The sequence below is a fragment of the Osmerus mordax genome, chromosome 3 (genome assembly GCF_038355195.1).
Source record: "Osmerus mordax isolate fOsmMor3 chromosome 3, fOsmMor3.pri, whole genome shotgun sequence".
NCBI lineage: Eukaryota > Metazoa > Chordata > Actinopteri > Osmeriformes > Osmeridae > Osmerus > Osmerus mordax.
Window position 1 is genome coordinate 11380637 of NC_090052.1, and position 25424 is coordinate 11406060.

General features: G+C 44.3%; 1 protein-coding gene across 1 annotated transcript in view; it reads right to left on the bottom strand.

Annotated features, from left to right (window-relative positions):
- cacna1ia (calcium voltage-gated channel subunit alpha1 Ia) overlaps nt 1-25424 on the bottom strand; it is a 275083-nt gene that overhangs the window by 128448 nt on the left and 121211 nt on the right. Inside the window, exons 6-7 of the mRNA XM_067233031.1 lie at nt 20085-20421; nt 19534-19626 (exon numbers count right to left, since the gene is read on the bottom strand). Coding sequence (XP_067089132.1) covers nt 19534-19626; nt 20085-20421 — 430 coding nt within the window. The remainder of the gene's footprint in view (nt 1-19533; nt 19627-20084; nt 20422-25424) is intronic.

The window sequence follows — 25424 nt, forward strand, 5'->3', positions numbered from 1 at the left end:
GGAAGATCCTACCAGGTCTACTGGTGTCAGGCACACGCCAGCTCTCCACTGGTGTCCCATAGGGCTTCGTCCTTGGACCCCTCCTCTTCTCCCTGTACACTACCTCGCTTGGACCAATCATCACCTCCCATGGCTTCTCCTACCACTGCTACCCTGACGACATGCAGCTGTACCTGTCGTTCCCCCCGACTGACCCGGGGATCTCAGCTAGGATCGAGGCTTGCCTCACAGACATCTCCGCCTGGATGACCGAGCACCACCTCCAGCTGAACCTCACCAAAACAGAACTCCTCATCATCCCGGCCAAACCTTCCATCTCCCACGATCTCTCAATCACCCTGGGATCTGCGACGGTGACCCCTTCATCCTCTGCCAGGAACCTCGGGGAGACCATGGATGACGAGCTCTCCCTCACAGCCCACATTGCTGCGGTCTCCCGGTCGTGTACATTTACCCTCTACAACATCCGGAAGATCAGGAGATACCTGTCTGAGCATTCCACCCAGCTGCTAGTCCAAGCACTTGTCCTCTCAAAGTTGGACTACTGCAACTCGCTGCTTGCCGGTTTCCCAGCATGCGCAACCCGCCCTCTCCAGAGGATTCAGAATGCGGCAGCCCGTCTGGTCTTCAATCTACCCAGACGCTCCCATGTTACCCCGCTCCTCATCTTCCTCCACTGGCTTCCCATCACGGCCCGTATCAGATTCAAGACCCTGGTACTGACCTTCCGAGCGGTGAACGGGACGGCACCCGACTACATCAAGTCTCTCCTTCAGCCTTACACCCCCACCCACCACCTACGGTCTTCTTCTGACAACTGTCTGGTGGTCCCACCGCTCAAGAGCGCCCGGTCCCAACACAAGCTCTTCTCCTGTCTGGCCCCCCAATGGTGGACTCAACTCCCCACCTCCATCAGGGACACTGACTGTCTCCCCACCTTCAAGAAAAGGCTTAAGACGCACTTGTTCCGGGAGTACAACGGCACTTAGGAATGATTGGCTGGACCTGATGTTAGTTTCCTCCAGGATCACAATGTCTCTTATTGAGAGACTTGTTGCTTTTGTTGTAATTGTCTTAAAATTATTGTACTCGCCGTGAAATATATTATTGTTGCTTGCTTTTTTCCACAGGTACACTTGCACTTTTGAGGTTCTTGCTGTTTAATTGTAACTTGTCTAACTACATGCTCTTATTGTTCTTCCCTTTGGGACTTATTTGGTTTTCACAATGTATGCATCATGATTGGCTACCCGCAATGTTTGGGGCTATCTCGTTGTTATGATCAGTGACCTATGCACTTTTGTAAAACTCTCTCTTGGAAGTCGCATTGGATAAAAGTGTCTGCTAAATGCATTAATGTAATATAATGTAAATGTATTTGAGTAAATATAAGAATTAGAAGAACTAATGGAAGAGCATGGTGTGTACACCTGACTTGACTTGATTTGAAAGCTTTGTAAAAAGCGGAGATTTGTGGTGAGAAATAAATGTTTACAATTAACTACAAGGCTGCAGAGAACAGTGCACTATTGCAGACTTGTATTCTACGGTTTTAATTACATTATTTTAGTATAGTCAGTCGTGAACTAAAGTGGGCCGGTCTAAGGCATGAAACTTCAGGACTGAAAATTAGTCCCACTCCGGCCCTGCAATACACACAACTTAAGGACAGCAGGAGAGAGGAGGGGAGGAGAGGATAGGAGTATCTTTGTACAGTAATGTACCGCATTTTTCGGAAAACAAGCCGCATTTTCTATAAACTGCACCCCACCAGAATGGGAGCTTTGTGTTTGTAAATCGGATTATAACCGGCCCTGGAATATATGCCGCACTAGAGGGAACAATGATAGCTACCAAGCAATGCACGAGTAGGTTATGCGATCTTACAGCATGCCGTAACACACTTGTGGCTAATATGTCCATGCGGGGCAAAATCCAATGTTATGTCGACAAAATTATTTTAGATATTGTATAAGTTTAGCTATCTTGCAAATCCTAAGGATAGCCTAGCGAAGTTGAATCAGCCAATGTCGTTAGTGATGCTAGCTAACCCTTACAAAAAAGAAGTATACTTCAAGTTTATTTTGTAAGTATACTTAGTATAAAAAGTATACTATTATCATGTTACTTAAAGTATACTAGCAGTGTACTTATTTCTATACTATTTTTGTACTAAGATAACTGAATTGGCCCACTTTTTAGGTCACTTAGTACACTTTAAAGTACAGTTATAGTGTATTTCAAGGTTTACTTTTGAATACTGTAAAGTAGCCTGTGTAGTGCACTTTCAGTTCATCAAGTATACTTCCTAAAGTACTTAAAAGTATACCTTGGAATACTAACCTGTGTAGTGCACTTTCAGTTCATGAAGTATACTTCCTAAAGAGCCTCAAAGTATACTTTGGAATACTTTTAAGTGCACTTTCAATTAATGTAAGTACTTCAAGAAGTAAACGTAATAAATTTAATTTTACTATTACTTACTAATATATTATAATGTTTAGGAGCCCCTCAAATGCCTCAGATTATAAGTCACTTAGCGAGAACAGGGGCCCTTGCAAAGTTACATTACAGTTTCTTAGCTGAAAGAAGCTATTCAATGCGCAAGCGTTGACATTTCAAGAATCCAGCTCTTCTTATGAAACGTAACAGTAATTTAACTCATGGTTACAATGGTAAACCACCACAACAATGACCACGCAACAAAACACTACATTCTAAGCAGACACATTTAAAAAACGAAATTCATGAAGTTACATTTGTATTTCGAACAAATGGCAAACTTATCAGCAAATTTTAACACTATTTACCGCCTTGCATCATGGGAATTGACCAGCCAATGAGCCATGCTATCTTCATTTTTTCACATCATTATTTCGTTCTTCAGTCAGTTTGACAGTATAACCTTCAAATGCATAATGCAACCCTTCTGTCTGCTTCTTTCTCAAGTAGCTTTTTCTTTTTTTCCATTAACACAATTGATAATTATTAGTATAAGATTATAGGGCTCCAGAATGTTTTGGCAGTAATTAAGGTTACAGCTTCAGTACCAAAAAAGATTCAATGTGCAATGCATAAGCCAGGGTAGTCAATGATCTACTGTTAGCTTCTGACGCGGGTTCTATCTCTGTCCTGTGCAGCTTTTGACACGGTGGATCATGAGATTCTCTTGGAACGTATGAAGAACTATGTTGGGATTTCTGGTACGTCACTTCAGTGGTTTAGATCGTATCTATCTGATAGATCACATTATGTCCACTATGATGGCTGCTCATCCAGGAGCTCCACTGTAAAATACGGAGTACCACAGGGTTCAGTTCTAGGCCTCTGTTATTTTCACTCTATATGCTGCCTTTAGGAAACATAATTAGAAGCTCTGGGGTAATTTTTCACTGTTATGCAGATGATACTCAGCTATATATGTCTATAAAGTCTGGAGAATTTCCACATGCTATGGAAAAATGTGCTTCTAGGTTGAGCTCTTGGATGACTGCAAATTTCCTTCTTCTAAATTCGGATAAAACCGCGGTTCAAATTTTCGGTCCTAAAAAAATAAATACAGAAAATGTATCCAATCTGATCTTAGACCTAGACGGCGTCAAAGTCTCTCAAAGCCAGCTGGTAAAAGATTTTGGAGTCACAATGGACCCAGACCTTTCGTTTGAGTACCGTATTAAGCAAATTACCAGAACTGCATTTTTCCATCTACGTAATATTGCCAAAATACGAAAATGTCTCTCAAAGGATGATGCTGAAAAACTAATACATGCATTTGTTACATCCCGATTGGACTATTGCAATGTGTTGTTCTCTGGCCTCCCAATTACCCACCTAAAACATTTACAGCGGGTGCAAAATGCTGCTGCTAGACTATTGACCAGAACAAGAAAGTTTGATCACATAACATCTACTCTTGTCTCTCTACACTGGCTCCCTATCCAAGCCAGAGCTGACTTCAAAGTTCTACTACTAACCTACAAATCTCTGCATGGATTGGCACCACTGTACCTCTCCGGTCTCCTTGCACCCTATTGCCCCGCAAGGACACTTAGATCTCAAGATGCCGGCTATCTGGTGGTTCCCAAAATTAAGAAAAAAACAGCTGGAGGTAGGCCGTTCTCGTATAGAGCACCTCTTCTCTGGAACAAATTACCTGTCTCAATTAAGGAGTCTGATACTGTTTCGACATCTAAAATGAGGTTAAAAACTTTATTGTTTAATCAATTCTACGACTGTTAAAGGTAAGTATGTTACTAGTTGGAGGCAACGGGGGACGGGTTGTTTCCATCCTTATTCTATAAGTATAACTTATTTTAGAGTTCTCTTCCCCTGGAACAGATTTCATGTTCCAAATGGGGGGGGGCTGTCGCTGTCTTGGTGTGTGGGGTTGCATCAAATTCCCCTTTTTTGCTCTGTTAAATTGCTGCACCAGTCCACACTTGACAGGTGGGGATCTCATTCTATTATGACTGTAACTGTTATCTGCTCCTGGCATCCTCTAATCCCTGCTCTCCTCTCTCTGTCCCCCCCCCACACACATCCCTTGTGGTGTGGGGGGTTTGAGTTGTCAGTACCTGCCTGGTCGTCGGTCAGCCAACACTGGACCTGGTCGCGAGTCTCCCGGTCCTGTCCTACATCTATAAAGTTGAACAATGGATTTTGGTGTTTTAAAAACCCACCGACACTGTATGACTATGTTTAGCCTGTGTTCTGCTCCTCTCTCTCACCAACCGTCTCTGGAGGAGGGGATCCCTCTCTGAATTGCTCCTCCCAAGGTTTCTTCCATTTTTCTCCTGTTGAGAGTTTTTTGGGAGTTTTTCCTTGTCTTCTTTGAGGGTTTAGGTTGGTTGAGGGGCAGTTCTATGGGCATATGTGAAGCCCTCTGTGACATGCTTGCGTGTAAAAAGGGCTATACAAATACATTTTATTTGATTTGATAATAGATTTTCATAGACATGAATAATTAGAATGAGATGGATCTAAAAAATGTAATCTGTAATGTACTTTTAAATTATTTTGACTGTTTTTGCTGTATAATAATAGAAAACGTACATCCTACTCCAGAAGAAATGTATACCATTTTCTGTTTCTAAGCATACTTCTTAAAAGTATATCATAAGTGAACTATTTTCTAAGTATACTTCTTAAAAGTATATCAAAAGTGAACTAAAAGTGTACTATCCATATTTTAGTATACTTATAGTATACTTTTATATACTTCTTTTTTGGATGGATGGATACTTTATTAATCCCAAGGGAAATTTAGGTCATCCAGTAGCTTATACACATATACACTTATACACCTCACCGACATACATACATAAATCACATATACATACACATAGGGAGAACATATTCACACAGAGTGTTTCCATATACAGGAAAGGGTCTGACCCTACTGTACAGAGTGCATGATTTTGACAGTGTCAGTGTCCAGGAGGAAAGTGATCTTGTGCTGCTAGTGTGGATAGTGTGTGTGTGTTGAAAAGTGCAAAGAGCAAAGTGATAGTGCAAAATATGTAAGTGGTAAAGCCTGCGCATGGGGCAGAGATGAGATGAGCAGGGGAGGGCAGACTGAGGTAGACTCATGCAGAGAAGTCCATCTCCCTCCCCCTCCCCTTTGTGTGGCATTAAAAAGCTGAATGGCCCTGGGGACAAAGGACTTCATCAGCCTGTCCGATGAGCATGACAGAGACGGAGTCTGCCACTGAATGTGCTCCTCTGTCTGTTAAGAGTACTGTGTAGTGGGTGGTGGTCATTGTCCAAGATGGTCAGCAACCCACTCAGGGTCCTTCTCTCCGCCACTGTAGTGAGGCAGTCCAATTCAGTGCCGACAACAGCTCCCGCCTTCCTCACCAGCCTGTCCAGTCGCCCTGCATCCCTCTTCTTTATGCTGCCTCCCCAACACACCACAGCATAAAAAAGGACGCTGGCAACAACAGACTGGTAGAACATGCGCAGGAGTTTGTTGCAGACATTGAAGGACCTCAGCCTCCTCAGGAAGTAGAGTCGGCTCTGCCCCTTTTTGTAGACTGCATCAGTGTTGGCTGACCAGTCAAGTTTATTGTCCAAATGAACACCTAAGTATTTGTAGGTGTTGACCACCTCCACACTGGCCCCCTCGATCGAGACTGGTAGCAGAGGAGGCTGGGACCTCCTAAAGTCCACCACCATCTCCTTGGTCTTAGTGGCGTTCAGCTGCAGGTGGTTATTCCTACACCACTGCACAAAGTTATCCACCAGGCTCCTGTACTCACCCTCCTGTCCATCCCTGATGCATCCCACAACAGCAGAGTCGTCAGAGAACTTCTGGATGTGGCATGACTCCGTGTTGTAGGTGAAGTCAGATGTGTACAGGGTGAACAGGACTGGTGAGAGCACAGTCCCCTGTGGAGCCCCAGTGCTGCACAACACAGTCTCAGAGACAGTCCTTCAGTCTGACGAACTGTGGTCTCTCCGTCAGGTAGTCAGTGATCCAAGATACCAGGTGGATGTTCACACCCATCTGCTAGAGCTTGTTACTCAGTCTGAGGGGCTGGATTGTGTTAAAGGCACTAAAGAAATCAAAAGGGAGTCAGGTGGCTGAGCGGTGAAGGAATCAGGCTAGTAATCCGAAGGTTGCCAGTTCGATTCCCGGTCATGCAAACTGACGTGTGTCCTTGGGCAAGGCACTTCACCCTACTTGCCTCGGGGAGAATGTCCCTGTACTTCCTGTAAGTCGCTCTGGATAAGAGTGTCTGCTAAATGACTGAATGTAAATGTAAATTCTCACAGCACCTTTCCCCTTGTCCAGATAAGTGTGCCCTGTGCATTAGGTAGACGATGGCATCTTTTTGTAAGGGAACATTGGTTTGCTAGCTGTATATAACATTTCACTGGGTCTTGCAGCTGTTTGATTTACTGAAATTATTATGAAATGTTATGTTCTACTAGCCATTTGCCTACTTTAGCAAGTCACTGTATTTCCAAGCCCTGAGACGACACAGTAAATAATTCTTCTTTCAAGTAATAAGCCCCCGTTCAAGTGTTGTGCATTAAATTAGCTGCACGGTCAATAGAGTTCGAAATATAAGCCGTACAACCACAAGAAAACTGTAAAATCGGGGTACAAGCCACGGTTTTATTTCCGAAAAATACGTAAGGGACGGTTTGTTTTTCACTCTCTGAGGAGCTAGCCCTGAGTCTTTTGCTTTCCCTGTAACCCCATACATGCAAAAGGTCTCAGAAGCCTGGCCATTGTACCTGCTAGAGTGTTATTGGAGTAGACAGAGGAAGCCAACAGATGACTAAAAGCTTAAAGAAAAGATTAATTCTCACTTTCTATAACTGTCTTTGTAGTGAATTAATGAGTAAATGTCACGTTATTTTAAGAAATTGTATTAAGTAAAATTCACGTACTGCACTGGCAGCCAGATGTACTTGCTTTAATCTACCTGGATTCCTAACAATTAGAAAGCTCATAGCTAATCATTTTGCACTAAAACTTAATTGGGTCTTTCAGTGCATAGTATCCTTCCTCTCAGCCCCAGCAAGGGCCAGAGATGGAGAGAGCATAGACGGATCACCGAGTGCATGGAGCCTTTGGCTGACCCCCAGGAAACGATGTCATGCAGTACTGCGGTATTTGTAAAGCTCTCCTGTTTGGATCAATAACTCTTCTGGTCAACTGACCCTAACACACTGAGAAATCCTGACAGCTCACACCCAGTCTGCCAAATGCATGTGCACACAGACACACACAGGCGCAATCTTGCTCTCTCATACACTCATAATCTGTCTCTTTCTCTCTTTCTCCATCCATCCCTCTCTCACTCTCACACACACACACACATATATTCCATATAGATCAAAGTGTGTGTGCGAGCAGGCTGGGGCGTGGAGAAGTATGTATTATATAGAGAAGGAGGAGAGGATCCCATCTGTGGCCTCAGGTCAGGGCTGGACTGCAGGTGTGTGTGTGCCTTTGATTTCCCTCCAGCCAGGCACCTGTGTGTGTGTGCGTTTAAGTCTGTGATTAGTGATTCTGATCAGCTTCCTCTGGCATAATCACTGGGAGTCGGATATCGTTGATACAGATCTTTACTGCATTATGCATAGACACATGCAAGCACACACACAGACTCTGACCCTGTGAGTTAGGGAAACACACACACTCACCTCTCCATCCTATCACACACCCTCCACATCTGCTCGTCTTTCTCTTTTTGACCCTATTGTACTACACAGGCCCCTAAAGTCAGTAGCTGCCCTGGGGAGGGTCAGCATTGAAACACTACAGTGGGATGGTGGTGGCTTAGTGTGTATGGACTGGTGTGAAACAGTGACAGAGCCCTGCTTAGGGACAGCAATGCGTCCTAGCCGTTTGACTGGAGTAACATTGGAGGTGGTCCTCGCCTCACGCCTCTAAGTGCCCTACACCAGAACGCACTTATAGGATCATCTTACAAGCTCTGATTTATGCATTCACTTAACACCGGTGCTTTGTCAGAGGAGTGGGGTAATGGTGGGGGGGGGGGGGGGGGGGACGTTGTTGTCTGCCAGTAGTGGGGTGCCAGCAGGCATCTAGAGTGGGCAATACCAGGCCACAATTCAGATGTGTCAAGGGGACACAGAAATGACAGCACTGTGATGCAATAATGATGAACACATCAAAATACTTCAGGGTTCATTTACAGGTATTGACTGGAGTCGTCAGGTCTGGACACTGTATGAGTAAAAAGATTGGGTAATCCTGGGAGGAGGGTTTGGCTCATCTCCTCTTCATTCCTATCCTCCCCCTACGTCCTTGTCGTCTCATCTTCTCTCCTCTCTCCCCTCCCCTACCGAGACTGAGGCCCATCGTGCCGACGTCAGGAGGTCCTCTCTGATCGCTACTAATTAAATGCTAATGCTAATTCCACCAGCAGCGCAGTCGTCAGATTAAGAGTTGTTGCTAGCCACTGGAAGTTTTGAAATGGCACCCAGATGCTAGAGAATGTGACATCATCCTCTCCCTCCTCCCCCATCTCCTTCCCCCCCTTTCTTTCTCTTTCTCTCTTTCCACATTCCTTCCCATTACTTTCTTTCATTCTGTGTCCTTCTCCCTCTTCAACTCTCTCTGTTGACCGGTCTTTAGCTGCTTATTCTCTTTTATCTCTACCTCGGTCATCCTCACAGCCAATGTACACACACCTCTATCTTCATCCCTCTTACTCAGGGTTGTGAAACTCTCTCTTCTGTGTGTCTGTCACACTCACTCACCCCTCTCCTTCATCATGTCATCAATTTATTTTTGAATGAATTAACAACAGATGTTATTCTGCCCTCCCTTCCTTGTTATTTTTCTCCTTCACTTTTTTCTATCTCTCTCTTACAGAAACACACACGCATGGATGCACACACACATGCAGACATGCACACATATGAGACTCGCACACACAACTCTGTGGAAGAAATGGGATTTCCTATTGTCTTCATCAACTCACAACACACACACTACTTTATCTTAATCCTCATACATCTCTCTCTCCCTCTCTCTCTTTGATGCCTTTCTCCAACAGACAGTGGAAGGCTGCCTCATATTTCTCCTTCCCCAGTCAAGCCAGTCGGCTGCTGGTGTATAGCTTACTATTCACAAACATGTCCACAGAGTAGAGTCTGCCACACTGGATCTGTTTTCTCCTACACTGTATGGGAGGTGTCCGCATGCCAAAGAAAATACACTGACAGTTTGTGTGGGATGATGTGTATTGTTTTAGCTATACAGTATACTCGCCTAGGAAACAGAGGGTATAATTATGTCCATCTTTTGCTTACCCCTGGGTCTTCTTTACAAGGACAGTGTAGCAACCGTCCAGTTCTGTAATCGCTTCTGGGTGCGGGAGATCCAGTTAATGACACGCTAGGTACAGAACCAATGTCCAGACGGAATTCCGTTCGTTTGGGGTGTTCCCGTTTATTAAATATAAAAGGGATAAAAACAGTATGACCTCCCGTCACCCTGGCCTCCTGTCAAATGATGCCTGTGGCCCTATATAACCCAGCCACCACAAACCACACCCAAATGAAACAAGCCCCATTAACCCCATAAGTGCACAATAATGGCTCCTACACACCGGCCCCAATTGTGTAGACAGCACAATTCACACAACACTAAAATAGGAGCCCTTAGTGTGCAGTTCCATTCATCTTCTAATCTCCTTCTCCTCTTCAAACAGCTTCTTGCAGGAGAAATATCTTAGAGATGGGTCTTTGCAGCTGCCCGGACTTAGTCTTTAGTTGTAAAGCCTGCACTAGTCCATCTTTATCCGGGTAAGTGTTGGTAACTCTTCCTAAGATCCAGGAACCGCGAGGAGAAGTGTGATCCATCACCACCACAATGTCTCCAGTGGTATAGTTTCTTTGAGGTTTAGACCACTTCTGCCTTTCCTGCAGCAGGGGCAAGTACTCTCTGGACCATCTCTTCCAGAACAGATCTGAGAGATACTGCACCTGCCTCCAGCGCTTCCGGATGTACAGGTCACTTTCTTCGAAAGCACCAGGAATGAGCATAGGGGACCCTTTCAGAAGCAGAATGTGGTTCGGGGTAAGCGCCTCTAAGTCATTCACATCCTCTGAAACCTTTGTGATCGGGCGGTCATTGAGGATAGCTTCTACCTCACAAAAGATGGTGTTCAGGTTTTCATCATCCAGTGTCTGCTGCTGCAAGACAGAAAACAGCACCTTCCGGACCATTCTAATGAGACCCTCCCACACCCCTCCATGATTGGACGCCGCAGGTGGGTTGAAAACCCAGTCAATCTCCTTTGACAATAAAGCCTGGTGGATTTTTGTGTGGTCCACAGCTGCCCAAGCCTCCCTCAGCTCACGCTGTGCACCAACAAAATTTGCCATTGTCAGACCTCATCTGATGCACAGGTCCTCTCCGACATATAAAGCGTCTGATGGTATTGATGCAGGAGTCAGTTGTAAGGGAATGAGCCACCTCCAGATGTACAGCTCTGCTAGCCATGCATGTAAAGATAACTCCATATCGTTTGACCATACCCTCGTCCTCTCCTAACCTCGATAGGCCCAAAATAGTCCACACCCACATTGGTGAAAGGCGGCAGGTCTGAACAGGTACGCTCCTTTGGCATATCGGCCATCTTCTGCTCTGACTGTTGTCCTCGATAGCGTCTGCAAACAACGCATTCCGAGATTATCTTTCTGCAGGCCGAGTTGGCACCAGTGATCCATTATCTCCTCCTGAGGGCTGAGAGCATATAATTTCTTCCCGCATGTCCAAGCTGATGGTGTATGTGTCGCAGGATAAGTTTAGAAACATGCTGGCCTTTATAGAGAATTACAGGATGTTTCTGCTCTTCAGATAAGGCTGAGCGACTGAGCCTACCACCCACTCTCAGTAAACCATGGCGTAGTACCGGATCGAGCCTATAAATGTCATTCTTGCTCTTGACAACAAATGCTCCACCCTGTAAATCATCAATCTCTCTTCTGATGGCCGCATTCTGACTGTGGCAGATGATGGCAGTTTCTGCTCTGGAGAGATCACTCACTGACAGTATTTGCTTCCCAACCGCAGCTCTGGCTTTCTTCATCTCCTCCTCTATCCTAACAGCTGCAGTAGAGGAGTCGACAGGGGGGAGAACAGACACCAATTCTTTCCTTTTTCTGCTTAAGTCCAGCAGGATGTCCTTTATTTTGAGGAACCAAGCAACTGTGGTCTTCAGTTTGATCCAGCTTGAAAAGTATTGCACCAGACTGGTGGTGGAATCTTCTGCTTGGATACCGATAGCGTTTACCAGGATGTCCCTCCTCACCTCTGGATCCTCAGATGAAACGGGCTGGGATCTAAAGGGCTCTGGCCACTCCTGCTGCGGCATCCTGAGGAAGTCAGGGCCATGTATCCACCTCTGACAGGCCATGAAGCTGTCTGCATTCAGCCCTCTGGAGGCTTCATCAGCTGGATTGAACTTGGAGCCAATGTACCTCCACTGAAACACGTCTGTGGCGTCTCTTATGGCAGCCACTCTGTTTGCCACGAAGGTGTGAAATCGTTTGGTGTTATTATTGATGTATTTCAGCACTGTCTGACTGTCTGTCCAAAAGCAGGAGCTGTTCAGCTGGAGTAACAGCTCCTTCTTCAACATACTGTCCACCTTGACGGCCAGAGCAGCGGCGATGAGCTCCAGACGGGGAATTGTTGTCTGCTTTAATGGAGCCACTCTGGCCTTTCCCAACATGAACGCCAGGTGCACTTCTCCTCTCTCGTCCTGCAGCCTCAGGTAAGACACTGTCCCATATTCATGATTACTGCCATCGGCAAAATGATGCAACTGAGCCTCCAGGGGTCCTTCAAAGCTATTGAGCTTGATGTAGCGCCTCACTTTAAATTCTGCCATCTTCTCCAAATCCTGAAGCCATGCTGTCCAACACTGTGCCATTGACTGGGGAACAGGATAGTCCCAGGACAGATTTTGTCTGCACATTTCCTGCAGCAGCAGCTTAGGGAGCAGAGTATATGGTGCCAGGAAGCCCAGTGGGTCATAAATGGAACTGACCATTGACAAAATTCCACGCCTGGTGTGAGATTTTCTTTCCACTGCGAGCTGAAAGGCGAAAGCATCACTGTCTGCGCACCAGCTCAGGCCCAGAGCCTTCTCCACAGGCAAGCTGTCCTGTTCCAGGTGCAGCAGTCTTGTCGGTTTAGAGCGCTTTTCCTCCGAAATAGATGACAACACCAACCGGCTGTTACTTGTCCACTTCAGCAGCTGAAATCCTCCCTTAGAGCAAAGGTCGGTTAGCTTTGCCACTAGCTGCATTGCGTCTTGCTCTGTGGCCACGGAGTAGTCCACATAAAATTCTGCCATCTTCTCCAAATCCTGAAGCCATGCTGTCCAACACTGTGCCATTGACTGGGGAACAGGATAGTCCCAGGACAGATTTTGTCTGCACATTTCCTGCAGCAGCAGCTTAGGGAGCAGAGTATATGGTGCCAGGAAGCCCAGTGGGTCATAAATGGAACTGACCATTGACAAAATTCCACGCCTGGTGTGAGATTTTCTTTCCACTGCGAGCTGAAAGGCGAAAGCATCACTCTCTGCGCACCAGCTCAGGCCCAGAGCCTTCTCCACAGGCAAGCTGTCCTGTTCCAGGTGCAGCAGTCTTGTCGGTTTAGAGCGCTTTTCCTCCGAAATAGATGACAACACCAACCGGCTGTTACTTGTCCACTTCAGCAGCTGAAATCCTCCCTTAGAGCAAAGGTCGGTTAGCTTTGCCACTAGCTGCATTGCGTCTTGCTCTGTGGCCACGGAGTAGTCCACATAAAAGTTGTTGTGAATGGTGTCGGTCACCTGCTTGCTGTAGCTGTCCACATGATCTGTTGCGGTCTTTCTCAGAGCATAGTTAGCGCAGCTAGGAGAGGAGACAGCTCCGAAGATGTGAACTTTCATACGGTACTCCACTGGGCCGACTGACGTGTCTCCTGACGGCCACCACAGAAAGCGGAGGAAGTCCACGTGTTTCTCTGACACCTTCACCTGATGGAACATAGCCTGGATGTCTGTCATCAGTGCAATGCTCTCCTCTTTGAACCTTGTCAGCACACCAAAGAGGGAGTTGGTGAAATCCGGCCCCTGTAAAAGCTGGCCGTTCAATGAGGTGCCTTTATAGCTCGTTCCACAATCAAAAACCACCCGCAAGGTCCTCTTCCTTGGGTGGTAGACTCCGTGATGGGGCAGATACCACACACTTCCATCCTTAGGCTCAAGCTGTTCATAACGCACCACCTCTGAATAGCCTTTGTCGATCAGGTCAGTGAGAAATGCTGTATACTCCTCTTTATACTGCTTGTTCCTGTCAAGTCTTCTTCTGAGGCTTTGCATGCGCTGCTCCACGATACACTGGTTATTGCGCATAATTATGTTGTCTTTGTTGACGGGCAAGTCCATACAGTAGTGGATGTCTTGCACACATACTGATTTGTCCATAATCTCCACAAACTTCTTGTCCTCAATTGACATCCTCCTGCTCTTGCTCTTGACGAAGGCGGTCGCATTTTTCTATCCTCCCCTCCCTGACCTTCCCTGCTTGGCTGTGTCTGTGTCTTGTCTTGTCTCAAGATACTCTCTCATCATCACTCTCCGAAACTAGAAGCATGGAATTAATTAGCTGGTCTCTCAATGCTATTGACACCATCTTCTCGAAGAGAAGCTCGGGTGCGGGGGAACCCAACTGTCCGGACGGGACGTTCGCAGCTGGCTACACGATGGACGCGTGGGAGAATTGGCGTGTCGTGTGTCTAGCGGCGCTTTCCGTGGAGGACGTTGAAGACATCTTCATATTCGGAACCATGATTACAGGCTTTCTGCTGTTTGGAATAGGCGCTGGCTTTGTATATCGTAAAATCAAGGAAACGGCTGCAGCCGTCAAAAGCCCCGTTAGGCTGCCCGATATGATTGAAGCGGTGGGCAGAGTTGCTGGAGCTCAGTCTGTGAACTTACAACGCAGCATTGATTACAACAGGGATAAGTTTGCGGCTCTGCAGAGGAAGATGGAGGACTTGGAGACCTTCCTGAAGGGTGGACGCGAAAATTGAGTTGCGGCTACTCGTCAAAACAACTACCCCAATCTTATCCTCTTTCGGCCCCGTAACCAGCACAAGGCCTGGCCAAGGTCGTTACTGGAAAACAACTCCCCTGGAGAGCGCTGAAGCGAGACTATCTTGCTCCTCCCTTCCCCCCCCCCCCACCGACATCTGTGGTTTGGTCTCTTCCCGGGGTCATGACCAAGGATGTCTCCTGGCCAACACAATCTGCATAGGGAGAATCGGACTGATTGTGGCCTAGGTCGAGGGCGCCAACCCAGACTTACTCACACATTAACTTTCACCTACTACAGATCTCGCCACCACCCCACCCCCATCCAACGCCTTCGCCTGCTTGTTTCCCCAGGGTGGCTGGCGGTTCTGTGTCCAGCGCCTACATGGCTGCAGGTCCAGATGCTGCTTGTCTACCCCCCCCCCCCACTCGTTGCAAGTGTTTTTGTAAATGTTGTTGTGCTTATGTGCTGAGGTTTTTGTCTGTTCCCACACTGTACTCCTCTAGGAGCATTGTCTGGGTGTTGCCTTTTTCTCTCCTCCTCTCTCCTCATGTTATGCTGTAACTTTCTAGTGGCGCCGAAATTGGCTGCCTAGGTAGGCTCTCCTACCGAAGTAAATTCCTTGTCTGTGCAAACTTTCATGGCGAATAAAAACCCATTCTGATTCTGATTCTGATTCTGATCCCATGCTCCTCTTCCAGTGCCTTCTCATTGAACTCCTGGTTATAGTGAGATACCAACAGCTCCTCCAATTTTACAATTAATATCCTGTTAGCGTGAACAGCTGGGCAGCTTCTCCGACCACCATCTCCACTTCTCAAGGGTCCGTTTATGGCCCAGCCCAACAGGGTCCTCACAGCATAGGGGCCATTGTCTTTGCTATTGATAATCTCCCATGGCTCCATTAACTTTGGCACATTTGTGCCAATAAAAAGCTCCACATCAGCGTCCAATTCAGGGATCTTAATGTCTTTGAAATATTCCCATTTCTGAATGTCTCGCTGACGGGGAACGTTGTTCTTTGAGACTGGTATGGCGTCTTGTGTATACACCTCCAGGAGTGCTACAAAGTTCTCTCTTCGCAGCTCAGAGATCTCCAGTCCTGTGACACAGTGGCTTGGCACCAACTTCTCCTGGCCCATAGTGCGCAGCAGAATGTTGGTCTTTGTACCCCTCATGTTCAGCTGGTTCATGAGTGTGCTGGTGATGAAGGTAGCTGTACTCCCAGGATCTAAGAAGGCATAAGTATGCAACACCTTGCCTCCTTTCTTACACTTTACTTAAACAGGCACAATGGAGAGAGTACCTTCTTGGTCCCTAGCCCCAGTACAAGCATTAGCCTGGTGAAACACAGGTGCACTGCTCACTGGAGGTCCGGGTGGTCTTGCGGGCTGCAAGACCACCCCCATTTTCGTTTAACCAGGTGCGCACTTCACGCATGAATGCGTCGTTTGCGGCCCTTTTAACATGAAACCAGGCATCTTGTATTTGGATTTCGTCCATGGGCAAATTAAAATCCTTTAACAATGCGTCATGTAGAGATTATGCATTTTCACACAATGTATTAAAGCATTTCAGTTGTTGAACTATGGAAACATTTGCATTTGATGGCCATAACTGTTTAAAAACAACACTTCTTTCCTTTTCTAACCGTTCTATGGCTAAAACAATACCCTTTGTCGACAGTTTCCTTTGTCTCTTTTTGGCTTGTATGCCAATAGGCTCCGTTTCAGGGTTATCGATATTCTTATCAGACATTTTCAACTGTGAATGAATGAAAGCCACCACAAGATCACTGGCCGTGCCCGGCAAGCACAAACTCCTGGAATGGGCAGGAGGCCTCCTCGCATCGAACTGCGGTCCACGCTGTAGTAGAATATTTCACAAGGATGACTGCACTCACCGAAGACGTCCTGCACTGTCGTCGTGTTTCATACCTTATTTGAGGAGCTTACTTTGCTGACAGCGAGAGATCCCTGATTGAATGAAGTCCTTTGCTTTGTCATGCAGCTGAGCTAAGCCCAGCTGTCCTGCGCTCCAAACGTTTCCAGGTGAGTAATCCAAAGCGGCTTCTACCTTTTCCAACAGGTAGGGATTTTACTTTGTCCAAAAGGTCGTTGATTTTACTTTGTAGCGACCATCCAGTTCTGTAGTCGCTTCTGGGTGCGGGGGATCCAGTTCATGACGCACTGGGTACAGAACCAATGTCCAGACGGAATTGCGTTCGTTTGGGGTGTTCCCGTTTATTAAATATAAAAGCGGTAAAAACAGTATTACCTCCCGTCACCCTGGCCTCCCGTCAAATGGTGCCTGTGGCCCTATATAACCCAGCCACCACAAACCACACCCAAATGAAACAAGCCCCATTAACCCCATAAGTGCACAATAATGGCTCCTACACACAGGTTAAATGTGAAAACATACTATTGAGATAAGTGACAAATGCTGGCGTCAAGTGTGTCTGTATTGCATGTTTGTATGTGTGTGCTGACCATCTGACTGACCATCGGGAGAACCGGGACATTTACCGGTGGCCTGACAGTTGTTTTGGATTGCCGTAAACTGTCAACTTGATCAGCGATTATAATAGAAGTATATTAATTTATTCCTTCCATATTATAATGATCTATGATTACACATTACAGTGTCTCCCAAACAACGATTCTTTTCTATAATAAAATCTAAAGAACATCATCTCTTGTCTTTAAGGACACCAATAAAGAATGTTTTTTACTTTTAGTGAGAGCAGCGAAACATTTACAACTAAGTGAAAGGCAAACATCTCCACAAGCAAGATAGTCGCAGCAATGGAGAATAGAGTGTGCACATTCACGAAAACAAGGTTTAGATTATGTCAGCAGTAAATTGGTTTTCAGCACGGTGCCTGGTGAAATGGACTGTTAGAAAAGGAAAGGTGTAGCAGAAATTCAGAGAATAAAAAAGATAGAGGCCTTTGCCACAGATGTAGCTAAATGCTACAAAATAAGCAACATGTTATCTAGAAAGGGACCAGGGGGGTATTTCAGGTAGCGGGTTTAACAAACTGTGAGCATAACCCTGAACTCTGAGTTGAAAAGCTGATTTAAATTTGTTCAGACAACTCGGAGTAGGTCCACTCTGAGTTAAACGCGGGCATGAGAATTATTAAAAGCCAACATCAGTGGAGCTCCGATACTAGGATCCACCATGGCACCCGGTGACAAAAAACATTGTCCTACTTCACCAAACTTCAGATATAAGTTTTGTTACGTGTTTATGGTCAATCTGAGCACATATTCCGGAAAAAAGCAACACGGCTGTAGCAGCGTTGAGACAATTGGCGTGGGAGACGATTGGTGCCGACCGTTACGAAAAAAAAGTATATTAAGGTATACTATAGGTATACTACAAAATGATATACTACATTTTTGATATACTTTTAAGAAGTATGCTTAGAAAAATGGTATACATTTCTTCTGGAGTAAGATGTACGTTTTATTTTATTATACAGCAAAAACAGTCAAAATACTTTTAAAGTACATTACACATTTTTTAGATCCATCTTGTATATTCTAATTATTCATGTCTAGGAAAATCTATTAGGCCTATGCATTGCACATTGAATCTTTTTTGTTACTGAAGCTGTAACCTTAATTACTGCACATTTTGAAGCTCTATACTCTCATACTATACAAATAATTATCAATTGGAGTATTAATGGAAAAAACAAAAAAGGTATTTGAGAAAGAAGCAGACAGAAGGGTTGCATTATGCATTTGAAGGTTATACTGTCAAACTGAAGAACGAAATAACGATGTGAAAAAATGAAGATAGCGTGGCTCATTGGCTGGTCAATTCCCATGATGCAAGACGGTAAATAGTGTTAATACAAATGTAATTTCATGAATTTTGTTTTTTTAATGTGTCTGCTTAGAATGTAGTGTTTTGTTGCGTGGTAATTTTCAATGTCAGTGCTTCCCCTACCCTTATATTAGGGGGGCGCCCCGCCCCCCCCCCCCCCCCCCCCAACGGCCCCCCCTGGAAGGTCAAGTTAATTTAGTAAAAAAAAAAAATAGCGCCCGATCACAAAATAAGTTATTTAAGGTTACCTTTCCTATAAAACAGGTCTATAGCTTGCTCTTTTATCAAACTAACTAAATGGCCTTATGTTATTTATCTTACTTACACGACGGCATGTCACCCCCCCCCTCCCCCTCCCCCACAAAGCTGTAAACCTAGGGGAAACACTGATTGTTGTGCTGGTTTACCATTGTAACCATGAGTTAAATGACTTACGTTTGATAAGAAGAGCTGGATTAATACAACGTGAGTGCATACGCAGTAAATAGGTTCTTTCAGCTAATAATCTGCAATGTCACTTGGCGAGGGTCCCGTCCTTGTCAAGTGACGCAAGATCGGTGGCGTTTGAGGGGCCCCTAAACATTTAAATTTATTAGTAAATCATAGGCAATTTACTTCTTGAAATACATACATTAATTGAAAGTGAACTTGAAAGTATTCTAAAGTATACTTTGAGGTACTTTAGGAAGTATACTTCATGAACTGAGAGTGCACTACACAGGTTACTTTTGAGTATTCAAAAATATATTTTGAAGTACTTTACGAAGTATACTTCATAAACTACAAGTGCACTACACAGGCTACTTTACAGTATTCAAAAGTAAACTTCAAATACACTATAAGTGTACTAAATGACCTAAAAAGTGGGCCAATTCAGTTTACTTAGTACAAAAATTGTATATAAATAAGTACATTGCTAGTATACTTTAAGTACTATGATAATAGTATACTTTTTATACTTAAGTATACTTACAAATTAAACTTTAAGTATACTTATTTTTTGTAAGGGTATGCAAAGGTTTGGAAAGGAGCCCAAAGTTTCAGTGGCCTGGGATTGAGGAAAATTCCCAGCCTGAATTATTGTCTCAGTCCACCCCTGTGTGTGTGACTTACGATGATGAGGAAGATGAAGTAGATGAAGTTGTAGAAGGAGTGAGCATCCATGACGTAGTACATGATCTCCACCCAGCCCTCCAGAGTGATCACCTGGGGAGAGACTCACACTGTCACAGTGTGTGTGTGTGTGTGTCACACACACAGACAGACACACACAGACAGACACACACAGACAGACACACACAGACAGACAAGATGTAGGCCTGTGTGTGTGATGTCGTTAGGGAATTGTGCTAGTAATCATCAGGTTGCCAGTTCGATTCCTGGCCGTGTAAAATGACGTTGTGTCCTTGGGCAAGGCACTTCACCCTACTTGCCTCGGGGGAATGTCCCTGTACTTACTGTAAGTCGCTCTGGATAAGAGCGTCTGCTAAATGACTAAATGTAAATGTAATGTGGAGTGTGTAAGTGTGAAACAGAGATCGAGCATGTGTGTGCAAGTGTGACACAGAATGAGATCAAGCGTGTGTGTATATGAGCATCTGTATATGTGTTATGTGCATATATGACCCACCCTCACCACCCCCCAATCCCTGGCCGCTCCTCACCTGAAAGATGACTATCCAGGCGTAGACTATATTGTCAAAGTTGATAGCTCCCTTGTGTGGGTTGCTGTTGCCAGTGTGGCAGCGTTTGTAGTATTGGTTCCAGTTGATGCAGAGCCCCACAGCCTCCACGCTGCTGTTGACCAGCGGGTCCGGGCTGAGGCCTTGCGTCTGGCGCTCCAGGGCGTCCTCTTTGCTCATGCAGCAGATTCGGCCTCCCTCGCGGCGCGCTGGCACATCGGCGCATGACATGATGCCGTTGTCGGCGGCAAGCGAGCAGATGAAGGGCCGCTCGTCGTCCTCCTCTGGTTGGTAGTAGGGGGTGGGCAGGGAGGCGGAGCTGAGGGGGAGGGAGGAGGTTAGTGGAACCAGCTGAGAGAGGAGGTATGGAGGAAGGTTGCGGGGGGGTTGGGGGGGAGAGAAAGATAGAAAGAGAGAGTGTGTTTGTGGTAGGGTTGGGTGGGGGTTGAGGTGGTGTGGATGATGTAGAGTAAACGTTTTGCAGATGTGTGCATCTACACATGAGTTCAGGCACCACATTTTAACACATTTGAGTACCACACACACACGCGCACACACACACACCTCCATCTCTCTCCTTGAGTCCATGCAGAGGTGAAGAGTCTAGAGGCAGTAGAGCAGTGATGGAACAGATTCATTTAAAGGTGACATGACATGCTGTTTTTGGATGCTTTTATATAGGCCTTAGTGGTCCCCTAATACTGTATCAGAAGTCTCTTTCCCGAAATTCAGCCTTGGTGCAGAATTACAGCCACCACTAGCAGTCCCACAAGGAGCTTTCCTCAGAATGCGCAGTTTTGGTGTCTGTAGCTTTAAATGCTAATGAGGAGCGGAGGGGCGGCACCATGCACTAATGTTTACAATGGATGTATTGCAATGGCTGTAACCCTGTTGCTGTAAGATGCCTCGAATTTGCCCATTCTCATCTGATAACCATGGTTTGCAGAGGTACACACTCAGTCATTTCAATGAGGGGAAAGGTGGATATCACGCGCGCCATAACAACAACAGCAGAACGGTTATCCAAATAACAAAGTGTACAACACTCACATTGCAGCATGTGTATTCACACACATACTTGATGCTATCTACCTTTCCATTAACGACAGTAACTCAGCTGTTAGCTGCAGAGCTAATGTTACAGTCACATTCTAAGGGTAGCAAGCTAGGTAACCATATACAGTAAAGCTACAAAATGATATAGCGTTAGTTAACTTACTTGTCTGAGGTTAGTAGCTGGATGAAGGAGAGTTAGTACTGATCCAGAATTTAATTTCAGCAAAGCCAGTTTTGTATTAGCTCAAGTTGAGGAAACAGTCGTGGCTGAAGTGTTTGGCGCAGACATACAAAACAAATGCGCCTACAACAGAAGTTGTGTAGGCGCATTTCCAGAGAAAATAAAATTAAGAAACTGGGTCTTCAGAGGCTCGGATGAAGGATGTAAAAAGATTTTTGTTTTCCTTTGAACATCCAAACTGAGCAAATGTAATGCTTCGTTCGTTTGCAAGCCATGATGTCTCTCGAGGATACAAACATTTGCACGGTCGTAGCTCAGTTTCTTATGGGCGGGCCAGATTCTCTGGGCGGGCAAAGCAGAGAGAAGGGAAGTAACCTTTTGCTCTGTTTGAAAATCTCTTTGTGACGTCACAAAGAGGAGATTTTCAAACAGAGCAATTGAGCCTTCATTTTCTCAAAGGCGGAGAAGAACACCCAGGGCTTGGTTTACACCTATCGAAAATTCTAGCCACTGGGGGACCAAAGGCAGGCTAGGGGAACTCATATTAATGTTAAATAACCTCCTAAAGTTTAGTTTTCATGTCATGTCACCTTTAATAACACAGACAAATCTAAAATCAAACTTTATCTGATTGACATCATCTGAAGTCGACCTCATCAAGTCCTACCATAGCTGTAGAGCTCCCTCCTATCTCCCTCCCTTCTTCACTTTTCTTTCCTCCTTCTCCCTCTGTCTCTCTCTCCTCCTCACTCCCCCCTCACTTGTTACCTCACTTCCTGCCTCCCTTACTCCCTCCCTTCCTCATCCCGATCTTGCTCCCTCCCTTCCTTGCTCCCTCTCTGTCTCACTCCCTCCATCCTCCCTTTCTACCTCTTCCCTATCTCTCTCCCTTCCTTCCTCCCTCCCTCCTTCCCTTTCTCTCTGCCTCCTCCCAGAGTACCTCTCTCACTCCCTCTAACCTGCTCTTCCAACAGCCTCTAGCCAGACACAGCTCCTGATGGGCTCATTTACCGCTATCTGATCTGGATAGACAGCCAGGCTGGAATGTTACATAGTCGCTCATAGAGTTTTGGATGAGGACCTTTGACGTTGGACAGGCCGAAAAAATACGTAACATTATTAGGGTTCCTCCGGTAGGAGGAAACCTATGCATCTGATGCATCTGTTTTCAATCGTTAAAATAAACATTCCTCACAAATACATTTTCGTTGTAGGATTTATTATGACATTACATTACAAGTAAACGATTTGTTGGTGAAATTATCATTACCTGTGGTTTCAAACCAGTGTTGCTCACTGCAACGCTGTAGCCTACGCGAGACACTACAAAAACATCTACACAGATGTTTAGGAAGTCAAACGGCGACAGAACATGTTCGGCACTCCCCTTACTTAAATCAAAAGTCTATCTAACTACTAACCTGAACTTCATTGCCACAGCCAAAACTTTGTCAATCTGTTCGTGAAAATAATAAATTTCAGCCTAAACCGTACAACGGAACGTTAAATCCAATTCAACCAACGCAATCGCTACCAAGACAAACACAGCAGTAGTCTAGTGTACTGTAGTAGTACAATTTACCGGGGCAGCTTCTTTGCGTTGTTACTGACAACCCTTACAAAAAAGAAGTATACTTCAAGTTTATTTTGTAAGTATACTTAGTATAAAAAGTATACTATTATCATGTTACTTAAAGTATACTAGCAGTGTACTTATTTATATACTATTTTTTTAGTTATTTATATACTATTTTTGTACTAAGTAAACTGAATTGGCCCACTTTTTAGGTCACTTAGTACACCTTAAAGTACACTTATAGTGTATTTCAAGGTTTACTTTTGAATACTGTGAAGTAGCCTGTGTAGTTCACTTTCAGTTCATCAAGTATACTTCCTAAAGTACTTCAAAGTATACTTTGGAATACTCTAAAGTAGCCTGTGTAGTGCACTTTCAGTTCATCAAGTATACTTCCTAAAGTACTTCAAAGTATACTTTGGAATACTGTAAAGTAACTTGTGTAGTGCACTTTCAGTTCATCAAGTATACTTCCTAAAGTACTTCAAAGTATACTTTGGAATACTCTAAAGTAGCCTGTGTAGTGCACTTTCAGTTCATCAAGTATACTTACTTAAGTACTTCAAAGTATACTTTGGAATACTCTAAAGTAGCCTGTGTAGTACACTTTCAATTAATGTAAGTACTTCAAGAAGTAAACGTAATAAATTAATTTTTACTATTACTTACTAATATATTATAATGTTTAGGAGGCCCTCAAACGCCTCAGATTATAAGTCACTTAGCGAGAATAGGGGCCCTTGCAAAGTTACACCGCAGTTTCTTAGCTGAAAGAAGCTATTCAATGCGCAAGTGTTGACGTTCTAAGAATACAGCTCTTCTTATGAAACGTAACAGTAATTTAACTCATGGTTACAATGGTAAACCACCACAACAATGACCACGCAACAAAACACTACATTCTAAGCAGACACATTTAAAAAACTAAATTCATGAAGTTACATTTGTATTTCGAACAAATGGCAAACTTATCTGCAAATTTTAACACCATTTACCGCCTTGCATCATGGGAATTGACCAGCCAATGAGCCATGCTATCTTCATTTTTTCACGTCGTTATTTCGTTCTTCAGTCAGTTTGACAGTATAACCTTCAAATGCATAATGCAACCCTTCTGTCTGCTTCTTTCTCAAGTAGCTTTTTTTTTTTTTTCCATTAACACTCCAATTGATAATTATTAGAATAAGATTATAGGGCTTCAGAATGTTTTGGCAGTAATTAAGGTTACAGCTTCAGTACCAAAAAAGATTCAATGTGCAATGCATAGTAGATTTTCATAGACATGAATAATTAGAATGAGATGGATCTAAAAAATTTAATCTGTAATGTACTTTTAAATTATTTTGACTGTTTTTGCTGTATAATAATAGAAAACGTATATCCTACTCCAGAAGAAATGTATACCATTTTCTGTTTCTAAGCATACTTCTTAAAAGTATATCAAAAGTAAACTATTTTCTAAGTATACTTCTTAAAAGTATATCAAAGTGAACTAAAAGTTTACTATCCATATTTTAGTATACTTATAGTATACTTTAATATACTTCTTTTTTGTAAGGGAATGATCGCTACTAGTGAGCTTTTTATGAATGAGCGATTTTCCACTAAATAAATGTCAAGCACACACGAACACAGCAGTAGTCTACTAGTACTGTACCGTAGTAGTACAATTTACCGGGGCAGCTTCTCCACACAGGGCTATATCGCATTTTGCGTTGTTACTGACAATGATCGCTACCAGTGAGCTTTTTATGAATGAGCGATTTTCCACTAAATAAATGTCAAGCTTATTTACGTTTTTGGGGGCATATTTTCAGTTAGCAGATGGTACTGTTTGAATCGCGATTCCATCTTCTACTGCCGGTAACGTCGTAGAATAATCTTCAAAGGGGGTTCTTTATTAATGAATGAATGCAAATATGGGCTAAATGCCTGAAAATATCACAAGAAGGGAAAAACTTAAAAGGACGTTTAAGTCATAGAGATTAGGTCAATTTTTACACCGGTCTGCCAAATTTGTTCGTTTTGATTCAGCTATGAGGCTGCCTCTTGCAGGGGAAATGAGAAGACATCATATTTCATTCTACACTTCACTCGTATTTTGAGTTGTAAATGAGCAGCAAAAAAAATATGCTTTTAAATATATGTAATCTTTATAAATAATAAGTAGGCCCTATGCATTTTTATATAAAATATACAGAAATATCAGTTGTAAAAATGTCATTAAAAAACTGACCCCTGTGCAACCGACGCAAGCAAGCACACCCTACAATTTTCCCAGAAATTGTACCCTCTCTAGTTCCCAGGTGTTTTGCAATTACCTTTTATTTTCTTTGTGACGACACTATATATTATCATTCCAGGTTAAGAATAGCCTACCAATGGAGGCTGCGTTGGAAATCGTTAATCAAACTTTTGTCAGCATTTTGAGTGGAAATTTCATTTGCATTTGTACAGGTGTATTCGTGCATGTCGGGCTGGCCCTCGCTAGCCTGGCTCTGACCTCCTA